The sequence below is a fragment of the Saprolegnia diclina genome (genome assembly GCF_000281045.1).
Source record: "Saprolegnia diclina VS20 unplaced genomic scaffold supercont1.27, whole genome shotgun sequence".
Classification (NCBI taxonomy): Eukaryota; Oomycota; class Saprolegniomycetes; order Saprolegniales; family Saprolegniaceae; genus Saprolegnia; species Saprolegnia diclina.
Genome location: NW_008246094.1, coordinates 538,992 through 565,234, shown reverse-complemented (window position 1 = coordinate 565,234; position 26,243 = coordinate 538,992). Strand labels below are relative to the sequence as shown.

Genomic DNA, 26,243 nt, shown 5'->3' with positions numbered 1-26,243 from the left:
GGTTTCGACGGCGACGCAGTCGGCACGCGTGCAGTCGAGGGCGTGGGCGTCGGTGTCCTGCTTGAAGACGAACTTGTAGTTGAGCGGTAGCATCTTGAAGAGCATGCGGCGCCAAAGGTCGCTGTACACCGGCGCGGCGAACTTGTACGACTCCATGAACCCCACTTGGGAGGCCTGGATCGCGTAGAGTGATGGGCGCAGCGTCGAGACCCAAGGGTGGTTTTGCACCTCCGTGACCACGGGGCTAGTCGACGCGGTTGAGCGTACAATAGCGTGGGGCGCCGTCTCGATAGGAACCCGGGCGTCCGAGAACGGAAGGAGCATGAACGGCGTGCGCGTGCCGAGCGGCAGTGCTGGGAACGCACCCCCGGTGGCGCCCGAGGCGAGGCACGCGGCTTGCCAAATGTGCGTGATGTCCTTGTAGAGCACGGCGAGCGACACGGGTCGGGGCGCGTCGGAACCTGCGACGCGGCCGTTCACCAACGCCGTAAATTGCGGGAGTGTCGGCCACTCGCCGCTGGCGGACATGAACGAGCGCAGCGTGCGGAGGTCTGAGGCAGCAACCGCGGCGTAGAACGGGCGGTGGTACCCGAGCTTCACGGCGAGGCACATCTCTTGGGTCACCGGGCGAGTCACATGAAACGTCGGGAGCACTTGGAGCCAGATCGGGGTGTCAACCAGGTCGGCCAGATGTTGCAGCGCCGTCGGGGCCGTGTAGGACTTGAGCGTCCACGGGAGCTTGTGCCAATGCGACCAGATGTCACGCCAGAGCGGCGACACTTCGGCGAGGTCAATCAGCTGCGTTGATTGGCACGGATGGTAGTACAAAAAGTCCGGGTAGTCGGGTCGGCCATACGGCGCGATGCAGGTCTCGAGCTGCCAGTTGATGGTCGAGTGGTATGACCGACAAATGAGTGTATATTGATATTGGCCTGTGGAGAAACTCAGTAGAACTCCTTTTCAGTATGCTAAAGGCGCAAGCTTCTTCTATGCTGCCAGGAGGCAATATCCATAGGGTAACTTGGCAAAATATCAACACACGCTACGCCACAGGCAAGCAAAGTGCATTTTGCACTACGTTCGGTCGAGCGACTGCGACTCGAACGCGCTGCCGGTCCAGGTCGTCACCGTTTGGAGGTCGAGGTCGGGCACGCAATACGCGTCTTGGGTGGCGCTGGTGACAATACGGACACGCGTGCTGGCGCTGCTCACGACACGCACGGTCGACTCCGCGGGCACGACCAGCATCACATTGTCGCACGCGTCCACGACGATCGTGCGGCACGTGCCGGTGAACGCCGCGCGGACGCCATGGCAGCGCACGAGCTCGAGGCTCGAGATGACCGACACAAAGGCAATGTCGATCTCGGACGATGCTGTCACCGTGACTTGCGTGACCTTGGTGTCCATCTTCAGCGAGCAGCGCACGATATTGGACGCAAAGACGCCGCTTGTCTGCGGCGGCACAGTCAGCGCCGCGTCCGTCTCCTTTTCAAACGTCACGGGCGCCGGGCGGCGCTGCATCGTCGCCAAGAGCGTGCTGGTCGGGAGCATGTCGACGACGTCGCTTTCGTATCCGGACGCAGCCGGTGCGCTCATTATCCGGAGATTCGGCGCGACGGCTTCAACGTCGTTTGCGCAAGAGACAGCGAGCGACGCACGGTGCCACCCACGCGTGCACTGCCCCACGTGGCTGGTCCTCCGGCGTCGACGGCCGCGTCATCCGCGTCCTCGCCCGAGCATGAGCTCCTCCATGCTCATGGTGAATCTCGTTGCAGGCGATGGGCCATCGGGCCACGGCCCTTGGGCGCGGCCACGCGGCCTTTCTCATGCGTAGGACGATGTTGAAGCCGGCGCCAACTCGGCGAGATCTCAAATCAGACGCCAAGAAGGAGAAGACTGCGGTCTGATCAGTGGGCCACGGCTTCAACGTCGCCCGGAGTTTTCCCGGTCTCGTAGGGTATTACGCGTTTGACTTGAAGTTTCTATGCACGGCCACTCACGCGGCTGGGACACGCCCCATCACCCTGCGTAATTCCAGTGCGTCTTGTCCGGATACCAATGGTGGCAGCGTATCCGGCGCGGCCGCAGCCCGGAGCGGAGGGTATTTCGCATTTTCATGGTCGTCGTCGTCGCCCTCGCCGCGTCGGTGGCTGCGCTGGGCGTAGGCGTAGTTGCCGCAGCGAGCGACGAGGCCTCGTGGATCGATCCTGATACGCCGGAGGACGCCAAGGTCATCGGCGTGCCAAGGACCGGCGGTGTCAACTTCTTCGAGTCGCAGACCACCAACGAGTACCGGCTCGTCTTCTCGGACGAGTTCAATACGGATAGCCGGCCGTTCGAGTCGGGCTTTGACCGGAAATGGACGGCGCTCGAGCACATTGACACGACCAACATGGGCCAGCACTACTTTTCGCCCAAGGCTGTCCAGACCGACGGCGGCAACTTGGTCATTACGACCTCCAAGCCAAAGACGCCCTTCCACGATGCGCACTATGTGAGCGGGAGCGTCCAGACGTGGAACAAGTTTTGCTTTACGGGCGGGTACGTCGAGATGAAGGCGATTCTGCCGGGCAAGTGGGGCATCCCGGGCACGTGGCCGGCCTTTTGGATCATGGGCAACCTCGGGCGCGCCACGTACCTCGGGTCCCAAGAAGGCATGTGGCCGTGGACGCTCGACTATTGCGTGCCCATGGACGACATGATTGACATTCCGCAAAAGGTCAGCGCGTGCAACAACCTCACGGACCCGGACGACCCGAGCTCGCTCCCCGAAAAGTACGGCCTTCACCCGCGCCAAGGCCGCGGCGCGACCGAGATTGATGTGTTTGAGATTCAGATCAAGAAGAAGGACGACCCGGCGTTCATGTCGACGTCGCTCCAGCTCAGCCCGGGCTTGACGGACGCAATGCGCCCGGACTCGGGCAACCTCCCAGGCCCGACCCAGTGGTACTCGAACCTCACGTTTGGCAACTACACCAAGATCAACAGCGACTACTACGGCGAGCGCGGGCGCGACTCGATCTCGGCGCTCACGCAGCTCCAGACCGACGCCTTCCTTCGGTACCACACGTACCGGCTCGAGTGGATGCCGGGCTACGACGGCTACATTCGTTGGTGGCTCGACAACAACTTCCTTTTCGAGGTCGCCGGCGCCGCGCTCAACAAGTGGGCCGACGGCATCCCGCCACGCATGATCCCGGTCGAGCCGAGCTACCTCATCATCTCGACGGCCGTGTCGGAGAAGTTTTCGCCGCCGTGCGACGGCCAGCTCTGCGACTCGCTCTGGCCCTCCAACTTTACCATCGACTATGTCCGCGTCTACCAAGGTCCGCGCAACGAGTACACGTCGCTCGGCTGCAACCCGCCGGCGTACCCAACGCGCGACTGGATCGCTGCGCACCCGGTCGAGTTTGGCCTGCCGTGGTACACGTCGCTGCCAGCATGGACGTACGCGCTGCACGTTGGCGCCGGTCTGCTCGGCCTTGTCGGGTTGTACATTGGCGTCTTGGGGCACGCGGCGAGCTGGCTCGCAGCGCCGCTCGCGACTACGACGCTGAGCACGTGCCTCTTCTACACGCTCTTCAACGTCGGCCTCGTGTCGCTTCCGTTTGTCCCAACAGCGCTCGCGCTCCTCTGCGGCATGGTCTTTGGCGGCCTCTCGGGCCTTGTGCGCACCTCGGCGCTCGCGGGCAGCGCGGTGCTGGTCGTCGTCGTCGCGGGCTTTGGCGCGATCGAGCTCTCGTCGACTGTGGCGCTGCAGATCGTGTCGGGCTGCCTCTTTTCGCTGAGTTTGACGGCGCCACTGGTCGTCTCGTCGACGATCCTGCTGGAAATCGTCGCCACGTCGGTGCTCGGCGCGGTCGCGATCGTGCTGGCGGTCTCTCGGTTTGTGAGCAACGGCGACTTTGCCATCGGGCTCTGGTACGCGTTTGGCACGCTTCTCTCGGGCGCACCGCCGCAGCCACTGTGTACGGTGTACTGCTGGGAGCTCTATGCGACGTGGGGGCTTTTGGCAGTCTCGATGCTGCTCCTGCAGCTGCTCGTGTGGCTGCAGCACCCGGTGCTAACGCCCGGCGCTGGCAGCAGCAAGATGCCGTTTGCGAGCACGGACGCGCGGGCGTGGAAGCCCGAGCTGTCGTCGGCGCCCAACCTCTTTGCACTGCACGCGCTGCCGCCCAAGATGCAGCCCTTTGCGCCGCTGGGCAAGATTGCGACGCATGTCGCCCGCACGTTTGGGTTCCAGCCGGCCAACGCGCACAATCAGATGGAGCATTTGCTCGTGCTGCTGACCAACGTGTCGCGCGGGAGCCAGAACCCGTACCTTGTCTTGCACAAGTCGGTGTTTGAAAACTACCACCAGTGGTGTCGCAAGCTGCACGTGGCGCCGGCCGTCGGCGGCAGCAGCGTCGAGGACGTGGTCACGGACCTCTGCCTCTTCTTCTTCATTTGGGGCGAGGCGAGCAACTGCCGGCACGCCCCCGAGTTCCTTAGCTTTCTCTTTCACCAGATGAAGACCGAGTACGCCACGTCGCGCGGGTACCGGGACCCCGGGTACTTTTTGGACGCGGTCATTACGCCAATTTACACGCTCTTGAGAACCGAGATGGTCGCCAACCAGCTCGACCACGAGAACCGGCGCAACTACGACGACTTTAACGAGTTCTTTTGGACGCCCCACTGCCTCCAGTTTGACTACAAGAGCCCCGAGTACCACAACAGCGACGCCAGCTTTGCCGGCCCGCCGATCGCGACCGCGTGGTCGAGCGCGACCAAGACATACTATGAGAAGCGGCACTGGCTCACAGCGATCCGCGCGTTCAAGCGTGTGTTTGAGTTCCACATCGTGTCGTTCCACCTGCTTGTGGCTGTTGCGTTTACGCAGCACGCGGCCATGACGACGGCGACGACGCTGCATGTGCTTGCAAGCGTGCTCTTGTCGCCGATCTTCCTCGGCGTCTTTTGGGCGAGCCTCGACGTCGCTGTCATGTACCACCCGAGCGTCCCGCTGCTGCACGTGCTGCGGCTTGTGGTGCGGCTTGTGCTGCGGCTTGCGGCCGCGACGCTCTGCGGTCTTTTGTACTGGTATGCGTGGAACACGCCGTCGTACTGGCGCAGCTTTTACGTGCTCACGGGCGTCGTGCACATCCCGACGGTGCTGAACGCGCTGCTGCAAGTCGCGCCCGGCACGACCACGTGGCTGCGCCAGAGCACGTGGCCGCTCTTGGTGGTCGTGCGCGATACGCTCTCGCCGCTCAACAAGCTCTACGTGGGCGACAATGTGCTCGACACTGCGGCCGACTCGGTGCAGTACCAGTGCTTTTGGGTCTCGCTCATTGCGTGGAAGCTGCTGTTCTCGTACAAGTTTGAGATTGTGCCGCTCGTGACGCCGACGCTGCTCCTCTTTGCGGACCATGTTGAGAACGACGTGAGTTTGCTCTTGACGTCCGGGCTCATGCTGCTCCAGTGGCTGCCGTTCTTTATGATATTCTGCATCGATATGACGATTTGGAACTCGATCTGGGTCGCGTTTTGCGGGACATTTGTGGGCTTTTCGCTCAAGATTGGCGAAGTGCGCACGTTTGACCGCGCGCGCCACGCGTTCTTCCGGGCCGCCGACGCGTTCAACACCAAGCTCGTCTCGAAGGACAGCAAGACAGGCGGCGAGCTTGCGTCGGCGCTGACGACGTCGAGCTACGGCACGTTGCACCAAGAAGTGTTGTCGCTCGACGATGTGCTCGTGCCCGGCGCGCGCACCAAGTCGTCGTCGACGCCGCTGCTGAGTTTTACGCGCCGGACGCCGTCGCGCGCCGAGAAACACCTCGAGCGCCGGCGCAAGTGGACGTCGTTTGCAACGGCGTGGGACACGATTGTCGACTCGCTCCGCGCCGACGACTTTTTGAACAATGCCGAGCTCGCGCGCCTCAAGTTCCAGCGCATTCCCAACTTTGAGCGCGGCGTGTACCTCCCGCTCTTCCAGCTCGCGGGCTGTTTCGAGCAGTTTACGCTGCATGTCAAGACGCAGACCGACGTGCTCACGAGCGCAAGCATCGCCGACTTGCTGCACGACGCGCCGATGGTCGACGAGGCGATCGGCGAGGTGTGGGAGCTCACGAACTGGGTGCTCAACAACGTGCTCGGGCCGTGTCACTCGAACGACGTGCGCTTCATCTGCGCGGCGTTTGCGGGCTGGATCGACCGCGGGTTGTACCACGGCGTGCAGTGGCAAAAGCTCGGCGCGGCCGCGTCCGCGCTCGCCGACGTCCTCGGCTTGCTCCAGGCGCAGATGCCGCACTGGAAGGCGTCGGCCAAGAACATTCCGGTGCGCAAGCCGCCGAGCGAGTATGCGCAGTTTCAACACGGCGCTGCGACCAAGTCGACGGTCATGCACAAGTCGGCGTCCACGACCGGGCTGGCGTCCATGGGGTCGGCAGATGTACCGCGGCGGTCGCGCGGCTCGGGCGTCGCGCGCATTGCGGCGCTGCAGCAGATCCCGTCGGCCGCGCCGTCGACGAAATCGCTCGTGACGCCGATTCCCCAAGTCCACTTGCTGCAGCTGCGCGAGAAGGTCCGGACGTTCCTCAACACGATCAAGGCGATGCTCGCGGTCGTCGACGAAGCCGACGTGCTCGTGCCCGAGTCCAAGGCCATGAGCGACCGCCTCACGTGGGTGCTCACGCAAGAGCGTGGCTTCATGTGGGACGACGAGTACAGCAGCGAGCAGCTGACGCTCTTGGTGTTCGACCCGCACGCGCTCACGGCGGTCGCGCACCTCCGCGGCCTCCTCACGCTTCAAAAGGCCGAGGCCGAGCCCCGGTCGCACGACGCGCGACGCCGCCTCCTCTTCTTTGTCAACTCGCTCTTTATGGACATGCCGTCGGCGCCCGCGATCGATGAGATGCAGTCGTACTCGGTCATGACGCCGTTCTACGCCGAAGACGTGCTCTACTCCAAGGCCGACCTCGAGTCGAAGCGCGACGGCCTCGACGTGCACACGCTGCTGTACCTCCAGACGCTCTACAAGCACGACTGGGAGAACTTTTTGGAGCGCGTGCAGCCCAAGAAGAACTTGTGGAAGGACGCGCACACGGCGCAAGAGCTCCGGCTGTGGGCGTCGCTGCGCGGCCAGACGCTCGCGCGGACGGTGCAGGGCATGATGTACGGCGAAGCCGCGATCCGGCTCCTTGGCGACCTCGAGCAAGTGCCCGCGAATGCGATCGAGGACATTGTCAAGACCAAGTTTACGTACGTGGTCGCGTGCCAAGTGTACGGCCGCCAAAAGCGCAACAACGACCCGAAGGCCAAGGACATTGAGTACTTGCTGCACCGGTTCCCGAATCTGCGCGTCGCGTACATTGACGAAGTGCGCGTCAACTACCAGAAGGACCTGTCGTACTTTTCGGTGCTCGTCAAGGGCACCGAGACGCTGCACGAGACGATCGAGTGCTACCGCATTCGGCTTCCTGGGAACCCGATCCTTGGCGAAGGCAAGCCCGAGAACCAGAACCACGCCATCATCTTTACGCGCGGCGAGCATGTTCAGACGATCGATATGAACCAAGACGGATACGTCGAGGAGGCCCTCAAGATGCGCAACGTGCTGCAGACGTTTACGAGCGGCCCGCGCCCGGTCACGATCGTGGGGCTCCCGGAGCACATTTTCACGGGCAGCATTAGCTCGCTCGCGAATTACATGGCGCTCCAAGAGACGTCGTTTGTGACGCTCGGCCAGCGGACGCTGACGCGGCCGCTCCGCGTGCGCATGCATTACGGCCACCCGGACATCTTCAACAAGCTCTTCTTCATGACGCGCGGTGGCATCTCCAAGGCGAGCCGTGGCATCAACTTGTCGGAGGACATTTTCGCCGGCTACAACAACTGTCTCCGCGGCGGCACGGTCGCGTTCCCCGAGTACATCAAGTGCGGGAAGGGCCGGGACGTGGGCATGCAGCAAATCTACAAGTTTGAAGCCAAGCTCGCGCAAGGCGCGGCCGAGCAGTCGCTGTCGCGCGACGTGTACCGGCTCGCGCACCGCCTCGACTTTTTCAAGCTGCTCTCGTTCTACTACAACCACGTCGGCTTTTACCTCTCGATGTCGTTCATCATCTGGACCGTCTTTGTGCTGACGTACATTCAACTGCTGCGGTCGCTCCTCGGCCTTGAAGGCATTGGCGGCCGCGAAGCCGTCATTCTCTCGCAGCTCCAGGTCATGCTCGGCCTCGTCGCGTTCCTGACGACGGCGCCGATGCTGGCAACGATCAGCGTCGAGCGCGGGTTCAAGGCCGCGCTCACCGAAGTCGCGATGGTGGTGGTCACGGGCGGCCCGCTCTACTTTCTCTTCCACATTGGCACCAAGTGGTTTTACTATGGCCAGACGCTGCTCGCGGGCGGCGCCAAGTACCGCGCGACGGGCCGTGGCTTTGTCACCAAGCACTCGCACTTTGACGACCTCTTTCGATTCTACGCGAGCTCGCATCTGTACGCCGGCACCGAGATCGCGGCCGCGCTCAGCTTGTACTTTGCGTACACGGCGACGACGCAGTACGTAGCGCTCACGTGGTCGCTCTGGCTCGTCGTGTTTTCGTGGACGTGCTCGCCGTTCTGGTTCAACCCGCTCGCGTTCGAGTGGTCGGACGTGCTCGAAGACGCGCGGGTTTGGGTGCGCTGGCTCCGCGGCGAAGGTGGCCACGGCAACCAGAGCTGGCTCGCCTGGTTCAAGGACGAAAACATGTACTTTGCGCACCTCCGGCCGTGGGCCAAGGCGTGCGTCTTTGCCAAGTCGCTCGTCTACGTCGGCGTCGGCCTCGCGCTCCTCACGGCCGACGACGCGTACCACTCGTTTGCGGCCGAAGCGTCGTGGCTGCCGCTCACGGTGCTCGTCGGCCTCCTCGGCTTGAACCTCGTGGTGTTTGCGGCTTTTCTGGACGCGCCGTTTGCCGAGTCGGGCGGCATTCGGTTCCTCAAGCTCGTCGTCGTCCTTGTCAACGTGGCTGCTGTCCTGTATGCGACGACGTCGGTCGACGGCATGGTCGCGTGCGCGGTGGCGGTCTACTACCTCGCGGCCGCTGTCGGCTCGTGGACGCTGCTGTTCTCCGGTTCGGACAACCGGCTCGGCATTGCCATCTACTTTGCCCACGACGTGGTGCTTGGCGGCGTCTGCCTCGGCGTCATTACGCTCCTCTCGGCCATCTACGTGCCGGGCAAGATCCAGACGTGGCTGCTCTACAACAACGCGCTGAGCCGCGGCGTTGTGATTGAAGACATTTTGCGCGCGAATTCGCAGCTCCACGACCAAGAAGACGACTTGACGTTCGTACACATGAAGAAGATCATCCTCGAGCAGCAGCGCGTCATTGCTGCGCTGACCAATGGAAGCGACAGCGACGAGACAAAAGGCAGCCTTGGGCGCGCGCACGTGAGCGACACGGACCTCTCGGAGCTCAAGGACGCGAGCTGGAAGCTCACGAGCATGGTCGACGAAGCGCCCAAGAGCACCGAGGTCGACGTGCCATTTCATCGCGTGCGCCGCGCCAACTCGAGCGACACGATGGGCGCGATGCTCCGGGGCAAGCCGCCGATGGGCGCCTTCCCCAAGCCGCCGCCGACGTCGGGCCCGTAGACACTCTATACAGTCTAGTATCAATCTATCGAGTACATTTTCCATGCAATGTTACCTAGTCGTTGCGAGGAAGATATAGTCGGCCAGTAGATTGAAATGCCAACGTGACGCACTTCTGACCCTCACAAAGCCGCCCACCAGTTGGGACGCGCAGTCTGCGGCGTCCCTTGGAGGTACCTTTGGTATAATGTAATAATGTCGACAAAATAAGGAGCTAGAAAATGGTAAAATACGATTAATCTCGGTGGTTGGCAAAACCGCGGCGGAAGAACGACATCATCGAGCGGCTCGACCGGTCGCTCGGGTCCTTCAAGATCGAGTTGGACTGGACGACCTCCTCTTCGTCTTCGTCGGCTTCGTGGGCGACGCTGCCCACCATGTCGAGGTCGTCGGCGTCCGTCGGCTCCATGAGAGTCCGCAGCTTGGCGGCTAATGGCTCGGACGACTGACCGACCTTGGCAACGACTTCGTCGACGTGCTTGCGCAGTGTCAGCGTAATCTACACGCCTCGTTGAGCAAAATAGACAAAAAAAATCGAGAAAAATCGAGAAAAATGTACGTCTTGTCGGTCTTGGCCGAGCTGGTCCGGGTTGATGTTGGTAAAGATGCCGTCGCTGTCCGCATCAAAGCACGCCTCGACGTCGCCTTCGCGCGCGGTCGTGAGGCGCGTGTACAAAAACGCCATGCGCGGTGCGTTTTTCACGATAAACGAATTGACGACCCTAATCCCGGTTGAAAAAACGCAATAAAACGTCTTGTACCGCATGTACGGCTCCTTGACGCCAAACTCGACTTCGGTCGACGAGTTGAAGAGGAGCTTCGTGACGAGCACGAGGATGCGGCGGCTGTTGGCGTTTGGGACTTCGGGCACAAGGCCATACGCGTGGGGGGTGGTGATCGCGGGACAAATAAACCGTAAAAAGAGAAAACCGCCCATGATGGCCTAGAAAATACGGATAAAATCCCGAAAAATAGACGACAAGCAAAGTACCTTGACAGCGGAGCTGTTGCCGTCGTTCTCGGCTTCGTTCTTGTCGAGGAAGCGCTCGATGAGCTTCTCTTTGAGGTACCGACAGACGTGCGCAAACGAGAGCGGGAGCTGGTCCATGTGGTTGTAGATTGCATCCACAATCGTCTGGCACGCGTCCATGAGATTCTGCGCGTTGATCTGGAGTTTGAGCGGGTCGGCGAGGCTCTAGTTGATATATGGCTTGCAGGCGTCCATAGATTGTGTGTGTATGTACCGGGTCCTTGGCGATGTTGAGCTCATAGTCCTCAATGTGCTTGTCGGTGCACAGCGCACGGATGTGTTCCGAGAGCGCGGTATGGATGAAGCGCAGACCCACGGATTTCGAGTACATGGAGAGGAGCCGACTCGAGTAGTCGTCGGATCGAAACAGCGTCTGCAGCGACAGCGCGGATTGCACCTACCATGTAGAAACAGTTAGTAGCTAGCACAAGTGGCGAGGACTACCTCCGTGTCGATGGACCACTGCATGAGCTTGTAGAGTGCGTGGCGGCTGCCGTAAACACGCAAAAGCGGCAACAATAGCGCCATCTACACGAATGTTTTGAGTTTCACGACTCAAAAAGCGCCGTGGGCCAACCTTGTCGCTGCGCTGGCACGTCGTGAGAAGACTCGTGACGACAATCATATCGGGGCGCACGAGGAGCGACGTGAGCTCGTCGCCGGCCTTGTGGAAGCTCGAGAGCATGCTCGTCTTCGACAGCCGCAACTCGTCGTCCTACAAATTTGTGTCAAAACCCATGGTTTTGAGTTGGCACGTTTGAGTTTGCACTGGAAAGTGCAATCTCGCGTGTCGTACTTCAGAGAGACGGTAGTCGCGCATGCCGCCCGTGGGCTTGGGCGTCGACCAGCCCGAATCTTCGGTATGGTCGGGCTCTATATATATGTAGCCAGATTGAAACAAAGCCAACTTGATACTAGAAACATACCTGGCTTGGTGCCGTAGCGCGACTGGAACGACGACGGCGAGTGCTCGAGCAGCATGATGGGCGTCGGCACCGCTTGCGTTGACCGGAGGCTCTCGAGCGTCGGGCGCGACGGGCGTTGCGACTTGTGTCGACGAATGTCGTCGTCGCTGACCTCGAGCATGTCGGCCATGACCTTCTCCAGCGCGTTCAAGACGCTGCGCGGGTTCTTCTTTTGCACCAGCTCGTCGGCGCCTACGCCAGCATTAGCGCTGTACACGACAGCAATATCGTACCTGTCTCGTGGGGCGTCTGCGTCGTGTGCATCTTCATCGAGAGCGACTGCTGCAAGTTGCGCGTGAGCTCGGCGAGCTCGGACGTGGCTTTGGTCAGCGCCGCCGTGTCGATGCCATCGGACGACGACGGCGCGGCGCGGAGCCGGTGCATGGTCGGGAAGAGCGGCGGCTCAGGGTCGGCAAACATCTCGATGGGGACAGCAACCGCGGTGTGCTGGAGCATCTCGAGCTCCTTGCGCTGGGCCGCAATTTGAAGTTCGTTGTCGTGGACTTGCTGGAGGAGGTCGCGGACCTGGCAGCGCGCCTGCTCGAGGCTCGCGCGCACATGGTCGTACGAGGCCTGCTGCAATCGCCGGATCCAGTCTATCCTCACGTCGTTGGAGCGGGCGCGGAAGAGCAGCGACCGCTGGAGGCGGCTCGTGACCTTGAAGCATGGACCGCACTCCTCGGCCAAGATATGCGACTCGTTCGCGCTCTTGTTCTTGTAAATGATATCGACCGACTCGACGCTGCAGCCGTCGAGGCTCAGCACGCCACTCGGGAGCTCGCGCATCTCGCGGTAGTAGTACAGCAGGTTGTTGTGGAGGCACACGTAGTACTCGACCCAGCCCGACTTGAAGCTCTTGCCCTTCTTGGCCATGGTGGCGACGACCGGGTTGAGCTTGAGGAGCTCGTCGCCGCGGATGGCGAACTCGGCGCCGAGCGCCTGGAGGCTTGCGGCCACGTTCGGGTCCATCGGGGGCATGAGGGGCTTTCGCGATGTCTTCTTCTGCCGCTTGACAACGGCCTCGTTACTCACGGCGCGCCTGGGTATTTAAATATTCAATTGATACCTTGGCCGTTGCATGCATTTTATTCCGAACGTGCAAAAAGGCCATTGGATAAAATCCGCGACATTATTGCACCAATGAAACGCGGCGACGCTCCACGCGTGGCGTCATTGACGGGCGAGCCCCAAGTTCAAGCGGCGTCGCAGGTCATGCCACATGCATGCCACCAGTAACCTCGCGACTAAGCTTATATACTAGAAGCGTTGATACTACGATTCTTCGACCAGTATTTCAGAGCTTTAGGAGTCCAGCCACCTGCCATCAGCCTCGCAACGCTGTCATGTACGTACACAACGGCCGACGGTCCACGAAGGGTACCCGGGTACACCTGCTTCGTCAAGGATCGCTGTGGAAGCGGAGCGAAGCCTCGTATGAAAAGGCGGCAGGACTTCGGGTTGATGCGGAAGGAGGACGACGATGGTCGCGTCGACCGGCGCCTAATAATGAATTTTCGTGTGCGTTGGCGAGTACCACATTGGTGCAGCATAAGCTGCAGGGTCTTTGGCGCCTCCCACCATATATCCATGCTTCTCTTGTTCGCTCCGACGTCGTGTCGCCGGTGCTGCACCGAGGCTATGCTTTCTATTCGTACGATTTGGTTCTGACGGCGTCGGCGCAGCTAAAGATGCGTGTTTTTATCCTATACGAACCGCCCGTCGACCTTTGTCAAACGTCAGCGCAGCAAAGGAATATCATCGATGTCTTGTATCTCCTTGAGCGCACAGCGTACGCGCACCGAATGCAGCGCTTCGTTTTCGTCCAGCAAGCGCGACGGATACATAGCACGGCCAGTTCTCAGCGAGAGATGCAGCGTGGCGTGCAACTAGACTGGCGCAAGTATCTTTACCATTCAGTTGCTACCACACGGCCCATCCCCGCGTTGCCCATCCCGCCGCTCGGACAGCGTTGGCGTCAACGACGAGAGCTGTCAACGAGCACTTTGCCGTCTCGTCCCTGCGGCATTGCATTCGCGATTGGCGTCATTGGCTAAAGTGGCGTGCGTCTAGACGTTCTTCGTCCGGAAACGAGGCGTTGCGTATCCGGCACCGGCCCCTCGAGCTTTTTTGTGTGGCACAAGAGAGTCTGACGTCAACCGGCAGCGATGGTCGCCTTCGCTTCGCCGCTCTTCTGGCAGATCCACTACCTCATTACGAGCCTAAGTAAGAAGAACTTCAAGACGCATGTAGCCGAGCTCAACCAGGTAGACGCCCTCGCCATGCGATGGATGGCAATATGCATATGGACTAGCTGGTCGGGCTCTATGGCGAGGACGCGCGCGTGTACCTCCTCGGCTGCCTCGTGCGCGAGATCGACTTTCGCGACACGAAGAGCCACAAGGACTCGCTCAAGGTGCAGCTGCTCACGCATGAGATTGGCCAAGCCTCGACCAAGCCCAACTTTACCACGTACCTCGTGCACGCGATCCAAGGCGACGGCCAAGGCAGCGTCGTCGTGAACGAAGAGTTTCTGTTGCATTTCTGCAAGGTCGTCAAGCTCAGCTTGCCGCAGCAGATCACGATTGGCCTTGCGTTTGCCAACGTCGAAGCGCGCAGCCTCGCGATGGAGGCCATCTCGTTCCTCAAGACCAAGCTCCCGGAGCTCGCGATGGCCGGCGCCAAGCTGCCTGCCGACGTGCTTCACGGCCTCGTGTACCTCCTCCGCACGGACGACGCGTTCCAAATGGACCTCGCGCAGACCGACTCGTTCCTTGCGAGCATCGCGGCCGTGCACCCGACCGAGATGTCGAGCCTCGAGCTCAAACCGCTCACGCTCGGCAACGTCGACCTCGTCGACTGCCTGGATGCTAGCGCCATCTCGGACGCGCTTCTCGACGACGTCCTCGGCGCTTGTACGTTTTACGACCTCATGGAGGACGTGGGCTACAGCTGCACGGCGACGCCCAAGGCCTTCCGCGGACTCCTCGCCGAGGCGGGCTTGGAAAACTCGCCGTCGATCCCGCCGGGCCACGTCGCCGGCATGCTCTCGATGCTCACGCGCACCTTCAAGGGCTTGCCTCTCGACGGCGCGGTGCTCATCTCGACCTTGCCGTCGTACGAAGATGCGGATACCGCGGTCGTCGACGCTCCGCTCGAGACGTGGAACATTGATGTGATCGCCGACGTGTTTGCAAAGGATTTTCCGTCCATCAAATGGCCAAAAGTGCAGGAGAAGCTCGACCGCGACGACCTCGACGTCTCGGACCCGGTGCGCTTCCGCGTGCTCTTGAGCTGCTACCAGCTCATTTCGCGCACCAAGTTTCGCGTGCTGCCGCTGCTCAAGCCGTGGAAGCACAAGCGCGTCCATTTGCAGCTGCTGTCGGCGGCCATTGGCGCGCCGCCCGAGGTCGTCAACTTTGCCGACTCGCCCAACAAGCTCGCGCCGTTTGAAGGCGCGGACGCGACCGGCGCCCCGAAGAACGGCGCGTGGTTCTCGCTCGATGTCGTCGAATCGCTCCTCCTTCTCGGCCAAGGCGACGGCTATAGCGACGTCAAGGCGCTGTTGGACGCGGCGAAAGCGGCTTGTCCCGACGTGCTCATCGCTAACCTCGCGCACGCCACGTCGCGCTGGAACGGGCTGCGCGAAGAGCTGTTCTGCGACCTCTTTTACTTGTACGTGGCCGGCCGGCCGAATGCAGCGCTCATTGTGCGGTACCTCTACACGGTCGACCCGAAGCTCGTGCTCTATGCGTGCGTCAAGTGCTGGCTCGGCGCGCCAAACCTCCTCGGCCGACTCTTTTCGCTGCTCCGCAACACGGCCGACGCGTTTGCGAGTATGCTCAGCAGCAACTTCTACTCGTTTGGGCTTGCGCTGGCGGTCATGGGCGCCAACCACGACGTCCTTGCGCTCGACAGCTGGCTGCTCGAGCGCCTTGGCTCGGGCGCAACGACCAACGTGCCGTTTGCGACGTCGGTCGTAGCGTTTGTGCATCGGCAGTACGCCCGCGCGCTGCCCAAGGTGCAGCTGACGCCGGCGACGAGCGGCGCGCTCACGGTCGAGTCGCTCGCGGTGACGCTCAAGGCGCTGCTGTCGCTCTCGCTGCCGCCGGCGCTCGCGATGGAGGTCAAGAACGTGGTCGCGCTCTGCGCCAAGGCGCACTCGATCCTCAAGGAGCCCGAGCCGGTCGCGGCGCCGAGCGTCGTGTCGCCGCATGGCGTCACGGTCGAGATGATTGAAGAGCAAGCGAACGCCTACTTCCAGCAAATCTACACGTCGGAGCAGAACATCAACGACGTGGTCGCGATGCTCAAGCGGTTCCAAGCCTCAAAGGACGAGACGGAGCGCCAGATCTTTGTGTGCATGGTGCACAATCTCTTTGACGAGTACCGGTTCTTCCCGCGGTACCCCGAGACGGAGCTGCGCATCACGGGCGTGCTCTTTGGGAAGCTCATTGAGCACCAAGTGCTGCCGTCAACGTTCCTCCAGACCGCGCTGCGCCTCGTGCTCGAGTCGCTTCGCGAACCGACGACGTCCAAATTTTTCTTCTTTGGTGCGTGCGCGCTGCAGCAGTTTGTACCGCGGCTCCGCGACCTCCCGGCCTACTGCGCGAACCTGAGCCAAATTGCGCACCTCCAGCATGCGCTGCCCGAGATCATGCGCCAGGTGAACGCGGTGACGCGCACGTTGGGCGCGGATGCGCTTGTCGTCGACGATGTGGCGCCGGCGCCTCTGAGCGTCGCGGTGCCGCCGCCGACGCTGACGATCCCGGCCGCACCGAGCAGCCCGAAGATTGCAATGCCGCCGCCGACCGCGTCGTCGCCCGCAATCATGGACGTGGGCCACATCTTTGGCGACGAGAGCTTGGCGGATGAGAGCGCGCTCGTGACGGAGCCCGAGCAAGGCATTGTGGACCGGCTGCACTTTATCGTCAACAACATGAGCATCTCGACGCTCGAGGCCAAACTGCCGGAGGTGCGCCATCTGCTGTCGCCCGAGTACTACACGTGGTTTGCGCAGTACCTCGTGTCGAAGCGCATTGCGACGCAGCCGAATTACCACGCTGTGTACCTGATCTTCATGGAGAAGGTGCACGCGCCGGCGCTCGAAGCGGCGATCTTCAAGACGTGCCTCCAGCAAGTGCGCACGCTCTTGACGTCCGGCACGATCACGACCAACTCGCAGCAGCGCACGCTACTCAAGAACCTCGGCTCGTGGATGGGGCTCATGACGCTCGGCCGCAACAAGCCGCTCTTGCAGCGCGACGTGGATCTCAAAGAGCTGCTCTACGTCGGCTACGAGACAGGCCATCTCATTGCGGTGACGCCGCTCGTGGCCAAGGTACTTGAAGGCTGCAAGAAGAGCAAGATCTTCAAGCCGCCGAACCCGTGGATCATGGGCCTCATCCACGCGATGAGCGAGCTCTACGACGTGCCGGACCTCAAGCTCAACCTCAAATTTGAGATTGAGGTGCTCTTCAAGTCGTTCAAGTTGAGCGTCGAAGACCAGCTGAAAGCCAACTTGCTGCACACGCGTGGGGCGCCGCCGCGCACGTGCAACCCCGACTTTAATATCAAGGTGGCAAAAGTCACGGCGTCGACGCCGACAGGCCGCACGTCGCCATTGCATGCCGTGACGCCCAAGGCGTCGTCGTCGTTGCCCAAGCCCATGACGCCGACGCCGCTCAAGCCGCCGGCGCTCAAGAGCAAGGAAGCGTACCCGCCGGCCAACAATGGGTCGGCGACCGTCTCGGAGTCGACGGTGATTCCCAACTTGGCGTCGTACGTGGCGGTCAACCCGGATCTGCCCTTGCACCATGTCAACCTGCGCCGGCTCGTGCCGCTGGCCGTCGACCGCGCGATCCGCGAGGTCATTACGCCCGTCGTCGAGCGCAGCGTCACGATTGCGTGCATTACGACGCGCGAGGTCATCCTCAAGGACTTTGCGACCGAGGTCGACGAGGCCAAGATGCGCAAGGCCGCGCACGTGATGGTGTCATCGCTGGCCGGGTCGCTCGCGCTCATCACGGCCAAAGATCCGCTTCGAAATTCGATTGCGTCGCACTTGCGGTCGCTGTTGCCGACGAGCGACCCGCACCAGGTCGACCACGTTGTCAACGTGTGCTCGACGGAAAACACGGACCTCGGCTGCATGCTCATCGAGAAGGCGTCGTCGGAGAAGGCGATGCGGGACATTGACGAAGCGCTCGGCGCGGCGTACGCTGCCCGGCGCCGCCACACGCCAAAGCAAGAAGCCGGCAGTCCGCCCGTGGTGTTTGACGGCTCGGTGCCGCCGCCGTCGACGCTGCCGCCGGTGTTCCAGCCGTCGCCGCACGGCATTTCGCCGCACCAGTGGATGGTCTACGAGGCGTTTACGCGCATTCCGCGCCCGACGTCGTTGACGCCGCCGACGTCGCGTCCGGACGCGGCCACGGACGGGCTCTCGGTGCAGCAAGCGCTCGAGCGCTTTGCGGTCTCGATGGAGAAGTTTGAGGTGTTTGTGCAGCACATTGTCCGCACGGCGGCGTCGGCCCAGCGTGAGCTCCCGGGTCTCCTCTCGCTGCCGCAAGACAGCGACGTCTTTGGCATCCTCCGCGACATTCGTGCGCTCGGCGCCAGCGTCAAGGCGACAGTGCGCGAAGAAGCGTGCCTCAAGATTGCAAACCGCGTCGTCAAGTGCATGTACGAGCTCGGCAAGGGCCGCGGCGACGAGCTCTTTCTCGACATTCTCGTGTCGTGCCTCGACATGCTCAGCGCAAGCTGCGACGGGCTCAAGAAGGAGGTCGTGCGCTGGATCCTCAGCATGGCGGTCGACGACAAGCTCAAGCTCCACTGCGAGATTATCATTGCGCTCGTCCGCCTCAAGGTCGTCGACGTGAGCGAGTTTGACGCGTACCTTACGCGCAACATGGAGCGCACGGGCCTCGCGATCGAGTTTGCAGTCTACGTTGTGCGCCAATGCCTCTTTTTGGACCATGTGACGCTCAGCAAGCAGCTGCCGCAGACGCTCGATGCGCTCGAGCGCATTGTCGAGCGCCACGGCGCGCACGCAGCGACCAACAAGAACATAATGATTCTCTCGAATCTGCTCGAAGAAGCCAAGAAGCCCAAGGTGGCGACGCCGTCGACGCCGCCAAAAGCCAAGTCGCCGACGCCGACGATGGACCCGGCGACGTTCCGCCACACGGTGAGCAACGCCATGGAGCACTGGGTGGCGCTCGTCAACGACCCGGCCAACAACCACAGCAAGATGCACATGCAGTTTGTCGCGATGCTCAAGCAGCACGGGCTCCTCAAGGACGAGGAGAGCATGGGCGCGTTCTTCAAGGGCGCGATTGAGATTTGCGTCGACGTGTGCCTCAAGGGCTCGTACCAAAAGCCGCCGGCGGCGACCAAGGTCCCGCTTCAGTACAACGTGGTCGATGCGTGCACGCAGCTCATCGTGTTCCTCGTCAAGTACCTCGACGCGAACGCGACGATGAAGCTGACCGTGCTCTCGCTGGCCGTGAGTGCGATCGTGTCGTCGGTCATTTCCGCCCACGACGCGGCCGTCAAGACAAACGCGCTCTTTGACCAGCGCGTGTACTTTCGCTTCTTTGCGAATCTGCTCAAGGAGCTCACGATGCAAGAGCCGATGCTCGACGCGATCCACCTGCAGGTCCTCAACACGTTTGCGGGCGCGTTCAACCAGCTGCAGCCCATGTCGGTGCCCGGCTTTTGCTTTGCGTGGACCGAGCTCATTAGCCACCGGTGCTTTATGCCGATGCTGCTCCGCGCCAAGCAGCAGCGCGGGTGGCAGATTCTGCACCGCCTGCTCATGAGCTTGCTCGTGTTTATGGAGCCGTTCTTGCGCCACATGCCGCCGCCTGCGTCCGTCGGCGCCTTGTACAAGGGCACGGTCCGCGTCGTCTTGGTCTTGCTGCACGACTACCCCGACTTTTTGGCCGAGTTTTACACGAGCTTTTGCGACGTGCTCCCGGCCGCGTGCATCCAGCTGCGCAATGTGATTCTGTCGGCGTTTTCACGCTCGATGCGCTTGCCCGACCCGCTCACGCCCGGCCTCCAAGTCGCGCAGCTCCCAGAAGTCAACGTGTCGCCGCGGCTCATGCCCAACTGGAGCGCGGCGCTCGCGCACAACCAGCTCAAGGAGTATCTCGACGCGTTCCTCTTTGCGACCTCGAACCGCGCGGCCGTATTCCCGCACGACCTCATTGGGAAGCTCTTGCGGGCGCCCAGCGCCGGCGTCGACGTCGAGTCCAAGTACATGCTGCCGGCGCTCAACGCGGTCGTGCTGTACCTCGGGAAGGAGGCGATCGCCGAGATGGCGGCGGCCGAGAAGACTGCGGTTTCGTTTGAGCAGTCGGCCATGATGGACGTCTTGCGGTTTTTGGCCGACGAGCTCGACGTCGAGGGGCGGTACTATTACTTTAGCGCGATGGCCAACCACCTCCGGTTCCCCAACAGCCACACGCACTACTTTAGCTGCGTGCTGCTCTACCTCTTCTCGCACGCCAAGGCGCCCAGCGTCAAGGAGCAGATCACGCGCGTATTGCTCGAGCGGCTGATTGCGAACCGGCCGCACCCGTGGGGCCTCCTCGTGACGTTTATCGAGCTCATCCGGAACCCGAGCTACAAGTTTTGGGACCAAGAGTACCTCCACTGCTCGAGCGAGATCCGCGACGTCTTTGACGATGTCGCGCGCACGTGCATGGGCTCGGTGCCATTTCCCCGCCGCACGGACGAGTAGGCCCGATCCCGCCATTTTCATGTAAAAAATATATCTTTACTCAAGATATATTGTCTGGTGGGGACGTTAAGGACTATGCCCGCGATCTAGTCGACTCGTCGAACGAGAATAATGTGAACCGGGGCGTCGTCCTGAGTCGCAGACTGTGTCTGCGTTGAGAAGGTCTCGCTCAGTGCAATGTTCGATCGTGGCGCCTCTGACGTGGCAGCGCCACACGCCAGAGAAGCAATGTGAGACATGAGCCTTCAAGGAATAAAACTCGCTGATATACTGCTAGTATCGGGGAAGAGGGAGGGATTGGCACTGGCGAAAGCGAGCAGAAGTCGGAAGACGACGATCGAGGCAGGGACCCGTCGATTGTGATTTGGCCACGGACAAGTACCGGCGCTGGGAGCAATTGCGTCAAGTCGGTAGCTGTGGATCGCTGCCTCAAGATCTCGACGGTCGAGGTCGCCTCCAGCACAAGACTGCCTTGCGCTCGTAGCGATGTATGTATTTTTCAAACATCATGCGCAAGCGTCCTCTTGATGGACTAGATCGGCTCCGGCGGGATACAACCATACTGGGATTTCAATATCTCGGTGTACGTGGTGGTAGGCAGCTGCGTTCCGTATATCGGTCATTAGTAGTCCTGCCAACTAGCGTAGGCATGACGGCCCATCAGCTGCGTTGGCGCCAAAGATAAGACGCCGCGCCCGATCCTCGCCGAGTCGCGTTGCTTGAGGTTACGAAGCAGAGAGGGATCGATGCACTCATCCTGCGCGAATGGTGTCCATAAGTAATTATTTTTTTAACCAATTTTAAAAAGTAGAATTGAGTTGCGGATGATGCTCAGCGTGCCACGTCAGGTTCGCGTGTCGGTGGGGCAACTTCAACAAAATGTGCCAAGATGCGAGTGTCGGTCGCTTGTTTCTTGAAGGTTTTACGCACCTACTGCGATGCGAGGAGCTGTCGAGGACGCGCCTCTGCACCTCCAATGTGCGCCTCGATGGGGCTCGACCGGATGCGGGTAGGAATATTTATTTATTTATTCGTAGACATGTCGAGCTCGATGGAAAGTCCAGGCTTATATTGCATCCTGTGCTTGCTCTTTACTGGCGCAATGGTGCGAGTGCGGAGGAGGAAGCGCGGGTGTGTGGCCGGCGCCATTGGTCACGGCCAAAAATTGGCGCCATGACGTGGCACGCCACCAGGCCGTTGTGGGTCTCGTCGGTTTCGCATTCCGCAAGCTTGCTCTCGACAAGGCCAGCGAGGTAGCGACAAAGTCGATCTCGTCCGCCGACTAACAAAGCAAAAGCCAAGTTGCCGCTCGACGCCATTACTCTCGGGAGCGTAACACATGGCGACAAATCGGAGGAGGAGCGCGCTCGACGGTGATAGGCGCCGCCTCATCTTTGGATCGCCACTTTTCGATACAACGTCGATGGGCAACTGCCAAGGCAACTGCGTCACCTTGGACCCGCTGCGGTCGCCGCCTCCACAAGTGCGGGACCCGAGTCTCTTTCGGCTCAAGCTCGGCTCGGTCGTGCAGTTCCGCGACCTCACGCTCTTGACGGCAGCGCCGGCGTTACCGCCGTGGGCCTCAGTCCACAGCGGGTACTACTACGGCGTACCCGTCCTCGTCAAGCAGCTCTCTCGCCCGTCGAGCGCAGTCGTCCAATGCTTCAACTGCGCGGTGCGCCTCCTCGTGACACTGGACCACCCCAACATTCTCGAATTCGTCGGTGCGAGCCTCGATGCGGGTCCCGCCATGTACGACGTGTTGCGATGCATGGCAGAGAGAATAATCTCTTTTGTATCTAGCTACATGGTCACGGAGCGACTGGAGCGCGGTGACTTGGCGTCGCTCTTGGCGAGTGCGACGCCGCTCTCGGTGACCACACGGCTCTCGATGATGCTCGACATTGCGCGCGGCCTGCACTATCTGCATGCGCAGAGCCCACCGATCGTACATCGCAACGTCACGGCCCGCAACGTGCACATCACGTACGCGCTTGTTCGCGATCCATTTTGTGCCGTTAACGCTCATTTTGTTTTTCAGGGGCGATTTCCGCGCCAAAGTGGCAAACTTTGATCTGTGCCAAGCCGACGCGCTCGTCGAGAATGGGTTTGATCTGGGGCTTCTCGTGGACGACGCCAATGGCGACAAGAACGCGGCCAACGTCGAAGACAACCTCGTCGACGAGCTCGCCAACGTCTACTGCTACGGCCGCGGTACGCTCGCAATTACTTCGTGACGGCTCAGAAAAACGAATCTGTGGATTAGTGCTCGTGCATATAGTGACAAGGCAGCGCACGACCGTCGACGATGGGACGACGGGACATAGCTACGAGAAGGACGCTATTGGCGCGTGGCCCACCGACGTCTTGGGGCTCGTTGATGCGTGCGCCCACCGCGTGCCGAGCGACCGGCCGACATTTAGCGACATTGTCGATCGACTCGGCAGTCTTCTCATTCGAATGGAGCAGCTCGCAATAGAATGGCGTCTCGATGACTGAAAAAGTATTGTATTTTATTCGTGCTTGGAATCTTCGCGCAGTCGTATCCGACAAGCTTCGGACCTTTCAAACTTTGCTGTGGATTGGTGAATCTTGCGAAATCGTGTTGCATTCTTTTATTTGGCTCATTGCGTGCGGGTCTTCGGCGCATCGGCGGCGAGGATCGCCTCGAGGCACTCGACAATCTCTTTAAAGGACGGGCGCAATACGGGATTGGCATCCCAGCACTTCTCCATGAGCTCAAACAAGGCAGCGGGCCACTCGGATGTACGGAGAAAGACTGGACGGTAGTTGTGCTGGACAATAAACTCCATGATCTTGGCCTGGGGGGCTTCGACGTTGGCGTACGGCTGGTGACGCGTCACCACTTCGACAATGACTACGAACAATCATCAATACGACGTCAGAGAGTGCCGAACGTACGCATTGCGTAGCTGTAGACGTCGACCATCGCCGTGTAGATGGTATCGCCGCTGAGGATCTCGGGCGCGGCGTGGGTCGGAACCCCAACGTTGGTCATTACGCCAAGAATCACATCTTCACGCGCAAACTCAAAGTTGCCGACCTTGGCCTCACCCGTGCTCCTATGTTGCTGTCAATATCAATTCGTCTCAAAAATATGTAGTTGAAGCGTACGTCACGTGAATGGTGGCAGCCGTGAGCGTACGGTGGAGAATAAATTTCTCATGCAGAAAGCACATGCCCTTGGCGACGCCGAGCAGGATTTTGATACTTGCGCAGACATCCACATGTGAACTTTGCTCCAGGCGGAGGCGCAAGGTGCCAGGCTCGGTCGCCTCCGTAACCATAAACCTAGACCCAAAGGCCAAGTCATCGTTTTCGCCATAGTATTGGACATGGCTCGTACGCGTTCTCTCCGTCCGAGCCGATGCCCACGAACTCGAGTACGTTCGGGTGCTTGGCCTGGGGCATGATGCTCGACATACGCAGGAGCGTCTTCATCGCATCGCCCTTGCAAAGGCTCAGCGGGAGCATGTAGATGTGTACTTTCTTGTCGTCGTACGTGCCGTCGCGGACTTCTTGGAACGGGAACCAAATGACGGCCGTCGCGGACTTCCCGGTGGACGTTAATCGCGTCGGGTCAAAGGGATCCATGTCGTCGTCACGGCGCTCGAGCGAAAAATGCAATGTGACTCCGAAATGCGAACCCCGTCCTCGCCCATGTGGTCGGACAATACAGTGTATGCGGATGATTTGCATGCCTTTCAGCGGTGTCCACCAGCACGTCCACCTTGATCGTTGCACAGGATTGTTGAGTTCAGTGCAGCTGTTCCAGCTCCTTCTGGACCAAGCGATGCTCGATGATACTATCAAGGCCAGGAAAAATGTATGGCCTTGATAATATCATCGATGTCGAGGACGTCCTCGACTTCTTCGCGCTTCCGGAAGCAATCCAAAGCGCGAGCGCCGACGGCTTGTAAATACGTGGTCGCGTACGGGCCGCATTGTGCTTTAACGAAGTCTTCTTGACAAGTATTGTATCAGTCGGTGTGTTAAAATTGGTCATCGTCTATGCCCGGGAAACAATATCCAAAGTCGTACTAGCACCGCTCAATATTTCACTCTGGTCGGGTGCCGTCTACTGGTGCAGCGCGTCGGCGGCGAGGATCGCCTCGAGGCACTCGACAATCTCGTTAAAGGACGGACGCAATACGGGATTGGCATCCCAGCACTTCTCCATGAGCTCAAACAAGGCGGCGGGCCACTCGGATGTACGGACAAAGACAGGGCGGTAGTTGCGCTGGACAATATACTTCATGAGAGTTGCCTGGGGGGCTTTGATGTTGGCAAACGGCTGTTGCGTGGTCACGACTTCGACAATGACTATGCAATATAGATATAAGACTTCTGTTGGCTCAAGGAAGAGAGCAAGACGTACGCATTGCAAAGCTGTAGACGTCGATCTTTTCCGTGTAGATGGGGGTGCGGCTGAGGATTTCAGGCGCGGCGTAGGATGGAATACCAAAATTGGTCCTTACTCCGAACAAAGCATCTTGACGGGCAAACTCAAAGTTGCCGACCTTGGCCTCGCCCGCGCGCCTATGTTGCCGTCAATATCAACTCGACTCAAAAATATGTAGTTGATGCGTACGTCACGTGAATGGAGGCAGCTGTGAGCGCACGGTGGAGAATGCCATTGTCGTGGACCCAGCGCATGCCATTGGCGACGTCACGCAGGATTTTGATGCTACCGCGGACATTACGCGGCGAATTTTGCTCCAGGTGATTGCTCAAGGTGCCGTGGTCGGTCGCCTCTGTAAGCATGAGCCTACATATAGAGTAAGATCACAGCTTTGGGCTCGATAAGAATGGCGTGTACGATCTTGTTTTGTCCGAGCCCATGCCAACGAACTCGAGTACATTCGGGTGCCTCGCCTTCCTCATGAGCGCCGAGATACGCAGAAGTGTCGGCACCGCCTTGCCCGTGCTCTGGTTCAGCGGAAGGGCATGGATGAGGACGCACTCGCCCTTGTACGTGCCGTCGAAGACTTCCTTGAACGGAGACCGAATGGCGGCCATTGCGGACTTTGGGCCGAAGATCAAGAGCGACGTGTCGATGGGCGTCATGGTGTCGTTCTCCTGGTGCTCGCGCGCTCCAGCAAAGGGCAAAGTCTCTACAGCTGAGTTGGCATGGGAAGTGGCCAGTCGATTCTTGACGAAGCGCGCGAGTGGATAATTTTTCTCGAGAAGCGCTCCATCGTTGAAGTGGCAGCTTGATCCTTGTTCGCTTCAGGTGAATAAAGGCGGTAGTGTGCGGTGGTTGCTCACGGTGGTTCCTTCCAATGGCTTCGCATCCCAACCAACATTGAGAAAATGCCCGCGCTCCTCAACTCCAAAATGGCACCCGATGTCGACAAGGAGCCAACTGCGTTTGATCTTGGGGTATGCTGTGTGTGTAGTACTGTATGCCAATCTGCGGCCTATCGCGTGCCACCGACATCTGCAGTGCTGTCGTGTATGCCAATCTGCGGCCTATCGCGTGCCACCGACATCTGCAGTGCGACTTGCCGAAGCAGGCAAGTCGACGGAGCGCGGGGAGCCAGCGCGGGACTCGACGAATCGATATTATCATTTGTGCGTGATAAATTTTATCAAGTGCGGATGTGGAAATGCAAGTTGTATGTCGAAGGATTGCGTCATACGAGAACACAGCACATTATCAACTTTGAATCAAGCAGTTCGGTTCGCATTTTATGCGAACCGAGGGCAAATTTTGCCAGCGCCACCACTTGAGATGCATGACAGCGACTAGGATTGGCATTGTTGTATTATCCATCGATGTATCGAGTTGCCGCAAAGATGTGGCTGGGACTCTACAACTCGGCACCGATTCACCAGGCTCCAAGGACGTGGTTTGAATACACT

At 60.3% G+C, this 26,243-nt stretch overlaps 7 protein-coding genes across 7 annotated transcripts; 3 read left to right on the top strand and 4 right to left on the bottom strand.

The window, feature by feature from the left end:
• Positions 1 to 244: 244 nt before the first annotated feature.
• Positions 245 to 1,554, bottom strand: SDRG_08833 (hypothetical protein; the record flags this gene model as incomplete). The annotated part of the gene is made up of 3 exons (XM_008614731.1): positions 245 to 285; positions 366 to 876; positions 1,129 to 1,554. 3 exons carry the CDS (start codon positions 1,552 to 1,554, stop codon positions 245 to 247), a joined length of 978 nt encoding a protein of 325 aa, XP_008612953.1.
• A 362-nt stretch (positions 1,555 to 1,916) lies between these two features.
• Positions 1,917 to 9,668, top strand: SDRG_08832 (hypothetical protein). Its single transcript, XM_008614730.1, has one exon. The coding sequence runs from the start codon at positions 2,120 to 2,122 to the stop codon at positions 9,617 to 9,619; it is 7,500 nt and encodes a 2,499-aa protein (XP_008612952.1). The 5' UTR covers positions 1,917 to 2,119; the 3' UTR covers positions 9,620 to 9,668.
• A 161-nt stretch (positions 9,669 to 9,829) lies between these two features.
• SDRG_08831 (hypothetical protein) lies at positions 9,830 to 12,653 on the bottom strand. Its single transcript, XM_008614729.1, has 10 exons — positions 11,848 to 12,653; positions 11,576 to 11,806; positions 11,446 to 11,522; positions 11,227 to 11,364; positions 11,094 to 11,177; positions 10,864 to 11,046; positions 10,611 to 10,814; positions 10,381 to 10,562; positions 10,179 to 10,341; positions 9,830 to 10,118 (listed from the first exon to the last, which is right to left on the bottom strand). The coding sequence occupies exons 1-10, from the start codon at positions 12,590 to 12,592 to the stop codon at positions 9,855 to 9,857; spliced, it is 2,271 nt and encodes a 756-aa protein (XP_008612951.1). The 5' UTR covers positions 12,593 to 12,653; the 3' UTR covers positions 9,830 to 9,854.
• Positions 12,654 to 13,758: 1,105 nt separating this feature from the next.
• On the top strand, positions 13,759 to 20,466 carry SDRG_08830 (hypothetical protein). The gene is made up of 2 exons (XM_008614728.1): positions 13,759 to 13,878; positions 13,926 to 20,466. Exons 1-2 carry the CDS (start codon positions 13,780 to 13,782, stop codon positions 20,355 to 20,357), a joined length of 6,531 nt encoding a protein of 2,176 aa, XP_008612950.1. The 5' UTR covers positions 13,759 to 13,779; the 3' UTR covers positions 20,358 to 20,466.
• A 1,126-nt stretch (positions 20,467 to 21,592) lies between these two features.
• Positions 21,593 to 22,884, top strand: SDRG_08829 (TKL protein kinase). Its single transcript, XM_008614727.1, has 4 exons — positions 21,593 to 22,109; positions 22,161 to 22,343; positions 22,399 to 22,571; positions 22,624 to 22,884. The coding sequence occupies exons 1-4, from the start codon at positions 21,697 to 21,699 to the stop codon at positions 22,854 to 22,856; spliced, it is 1,002 nt and encodes a 333-aa protein (XP_008612949.1). The 5' UTR covers positions 21,593 to 21,696; the 3' UTR covers positions 22,857 to 22,884.
• Positions 22,885 to 22,933: 49 nt separating this feature from the next.
• On the bottom strand, positions 22,934 to 23,995 carry SDRG_08828 (TKL protein kinase). The gene is made up of 4 exons (XM_008614726.1): positions 23,725 to 23,995; positions 23,493 to 23,669; positions 23,280 to 23,440; positions 22,934 to 23,235 (listed from the first exon to the last, which is right to left on the bottom strand). Exons 1-4 carry the CDS (start codon positions 23,970 to 23,972, stop codon positions 22,982 to 22,984), a joined length of 840 nt encoding a protein of 279 aa, XP_008612948.1. The 5' UTR covers positions 23,973 to 23,995; the 3' UTR covers positions 22,934 to 22,981.
• Positions 23,996 to 24,343: 348 nt separating this feature from the next.
• SDRG_08827 (TKL protein kinase) lies at positions 24,344 to 25,580 on the bottom strand. Its single transcript, XM_008614725.1, has 4 exons — positions 25,198 to 25,580; positions 24,970 to 25,146; positions 24,757 to 24,917; positions 24,344 to 24,701 (listed from the first exon to the last, which is right to left on the bottom strand). The coding sequence occupies exons 1-4, from the start codon at positions 25,443 to 25,445 to the stop codon at positions 24,457 to 24,459; spliced, it is 831 nt and encodes a 276-aa protein (XP_008612947.1). The 5' UTR covers positions 25,446 to 25,580; the 3' UTR covers positions 24,344 to 24,456.
• Between the last annotated feature and the right edge of the window lie 663 nt (positions 25,581 to 26,243).

Coding starts and splice junctions, on each gene's coding strand:
- SDRG_08828 (XM_008614726.1), bottom strand. CDS start 23,972: ATGGATCCCTTTGACCCGACGCGATTAACGTCCACCGGGAAGTCCGCG. Junction 23,441..23,492: donor GCTGCCACCATTCACGTGAC/GTACGCTTCAAC, acceptor ACAGCAACATAG/GAGCACGGGTGAGGCCAAGG. Junction 23,236..23,279: donor CGTCTACAGCTACGCAATGC/GTACGTTCGGCA, acceptor GATTGTTCGTAG/TCATTGTCGAAGTGGTGACG.
- SDRG_08827 (XM_008614725.1), bottom strand. CDS start 25,445: ATGACGCCCATCGACACGTCGCTCTTGATCTTCGGCCCAAAGTCCGCA. Junction 25,147..25,197: donor GGCTCGGACAAAACAAGATC/GTACACGCCATT, acceptor CTCTATATGTAG/GCTCATGCTTACAGAGGCGA. Junction 24,918..24,969: donor GCTGCCTCCATTCACGTGAC/GTACGCATCAAC, acceptor ACGGCAACATAG/GCGCGCGGGCGAGGCCAAGG.
- SDRG_08829 (XM_008614727.1), top strand. CDS start 21,697: ATGGCGACAAATCGGAGGAGGAGCGCGCTCGACGGTGATAGGCGCCGC. Junction 22,110..22,160: donor CTCGATGCGGGTCCCGCCAT/GTACGACGTGTT, acceptor TTTTGTATCTAG/CTACATGGTCACGGAGCGAC. Junction 22,572..22,623: donor CGTCTACTGCTACGGCCGCG/GTACGCTCGCAA, acceptor TCTGTGGATTAG/TGCTCGTGCATATAGTGACA.
- SDRG_08832 (XM_008614730.1), top strand. CDS start 2,120: ATGGTCGTCGTCGTCGCCCTCGCCGCGTCGGTGGCTGCGCTGGGCGTA.
- SDRG_08830 (XM_008614728.1), top strand. CDS start 13,780: ATGGTCGCCTTCGCTTCGCCGCTCTTCTGGCAGATCCACTACCTCATT. Junction 13,879..13,925: donor ATGTAGCCGAGCTCAACCAG/GTAGACGCCCTC, acceptor CATATGGACTAG/CTGGTCGGGCTCTATGGCGA.
- SDRG_08831 (XM_008614729.1), bottom strand. CDS start 12,592: ATGCCCCCGATGGACCCGAACGTGGCCGCAAGCCTCCAGGCGCTCGGC. Junction 11,807..11,847: donor GCAGACGCCCCACGAGACAG/GTACGATATTGC, acceptor ATGCTGGCGTAG/GCGCCGACGAGCTGGTGCAA. Junction 11,523..11,575: donor GCGCTACGGCACCAAGCCAG/GTATGTTTCTAG, acceptor ACATATATATAG/AGCCCGACCATACCGAAGAT.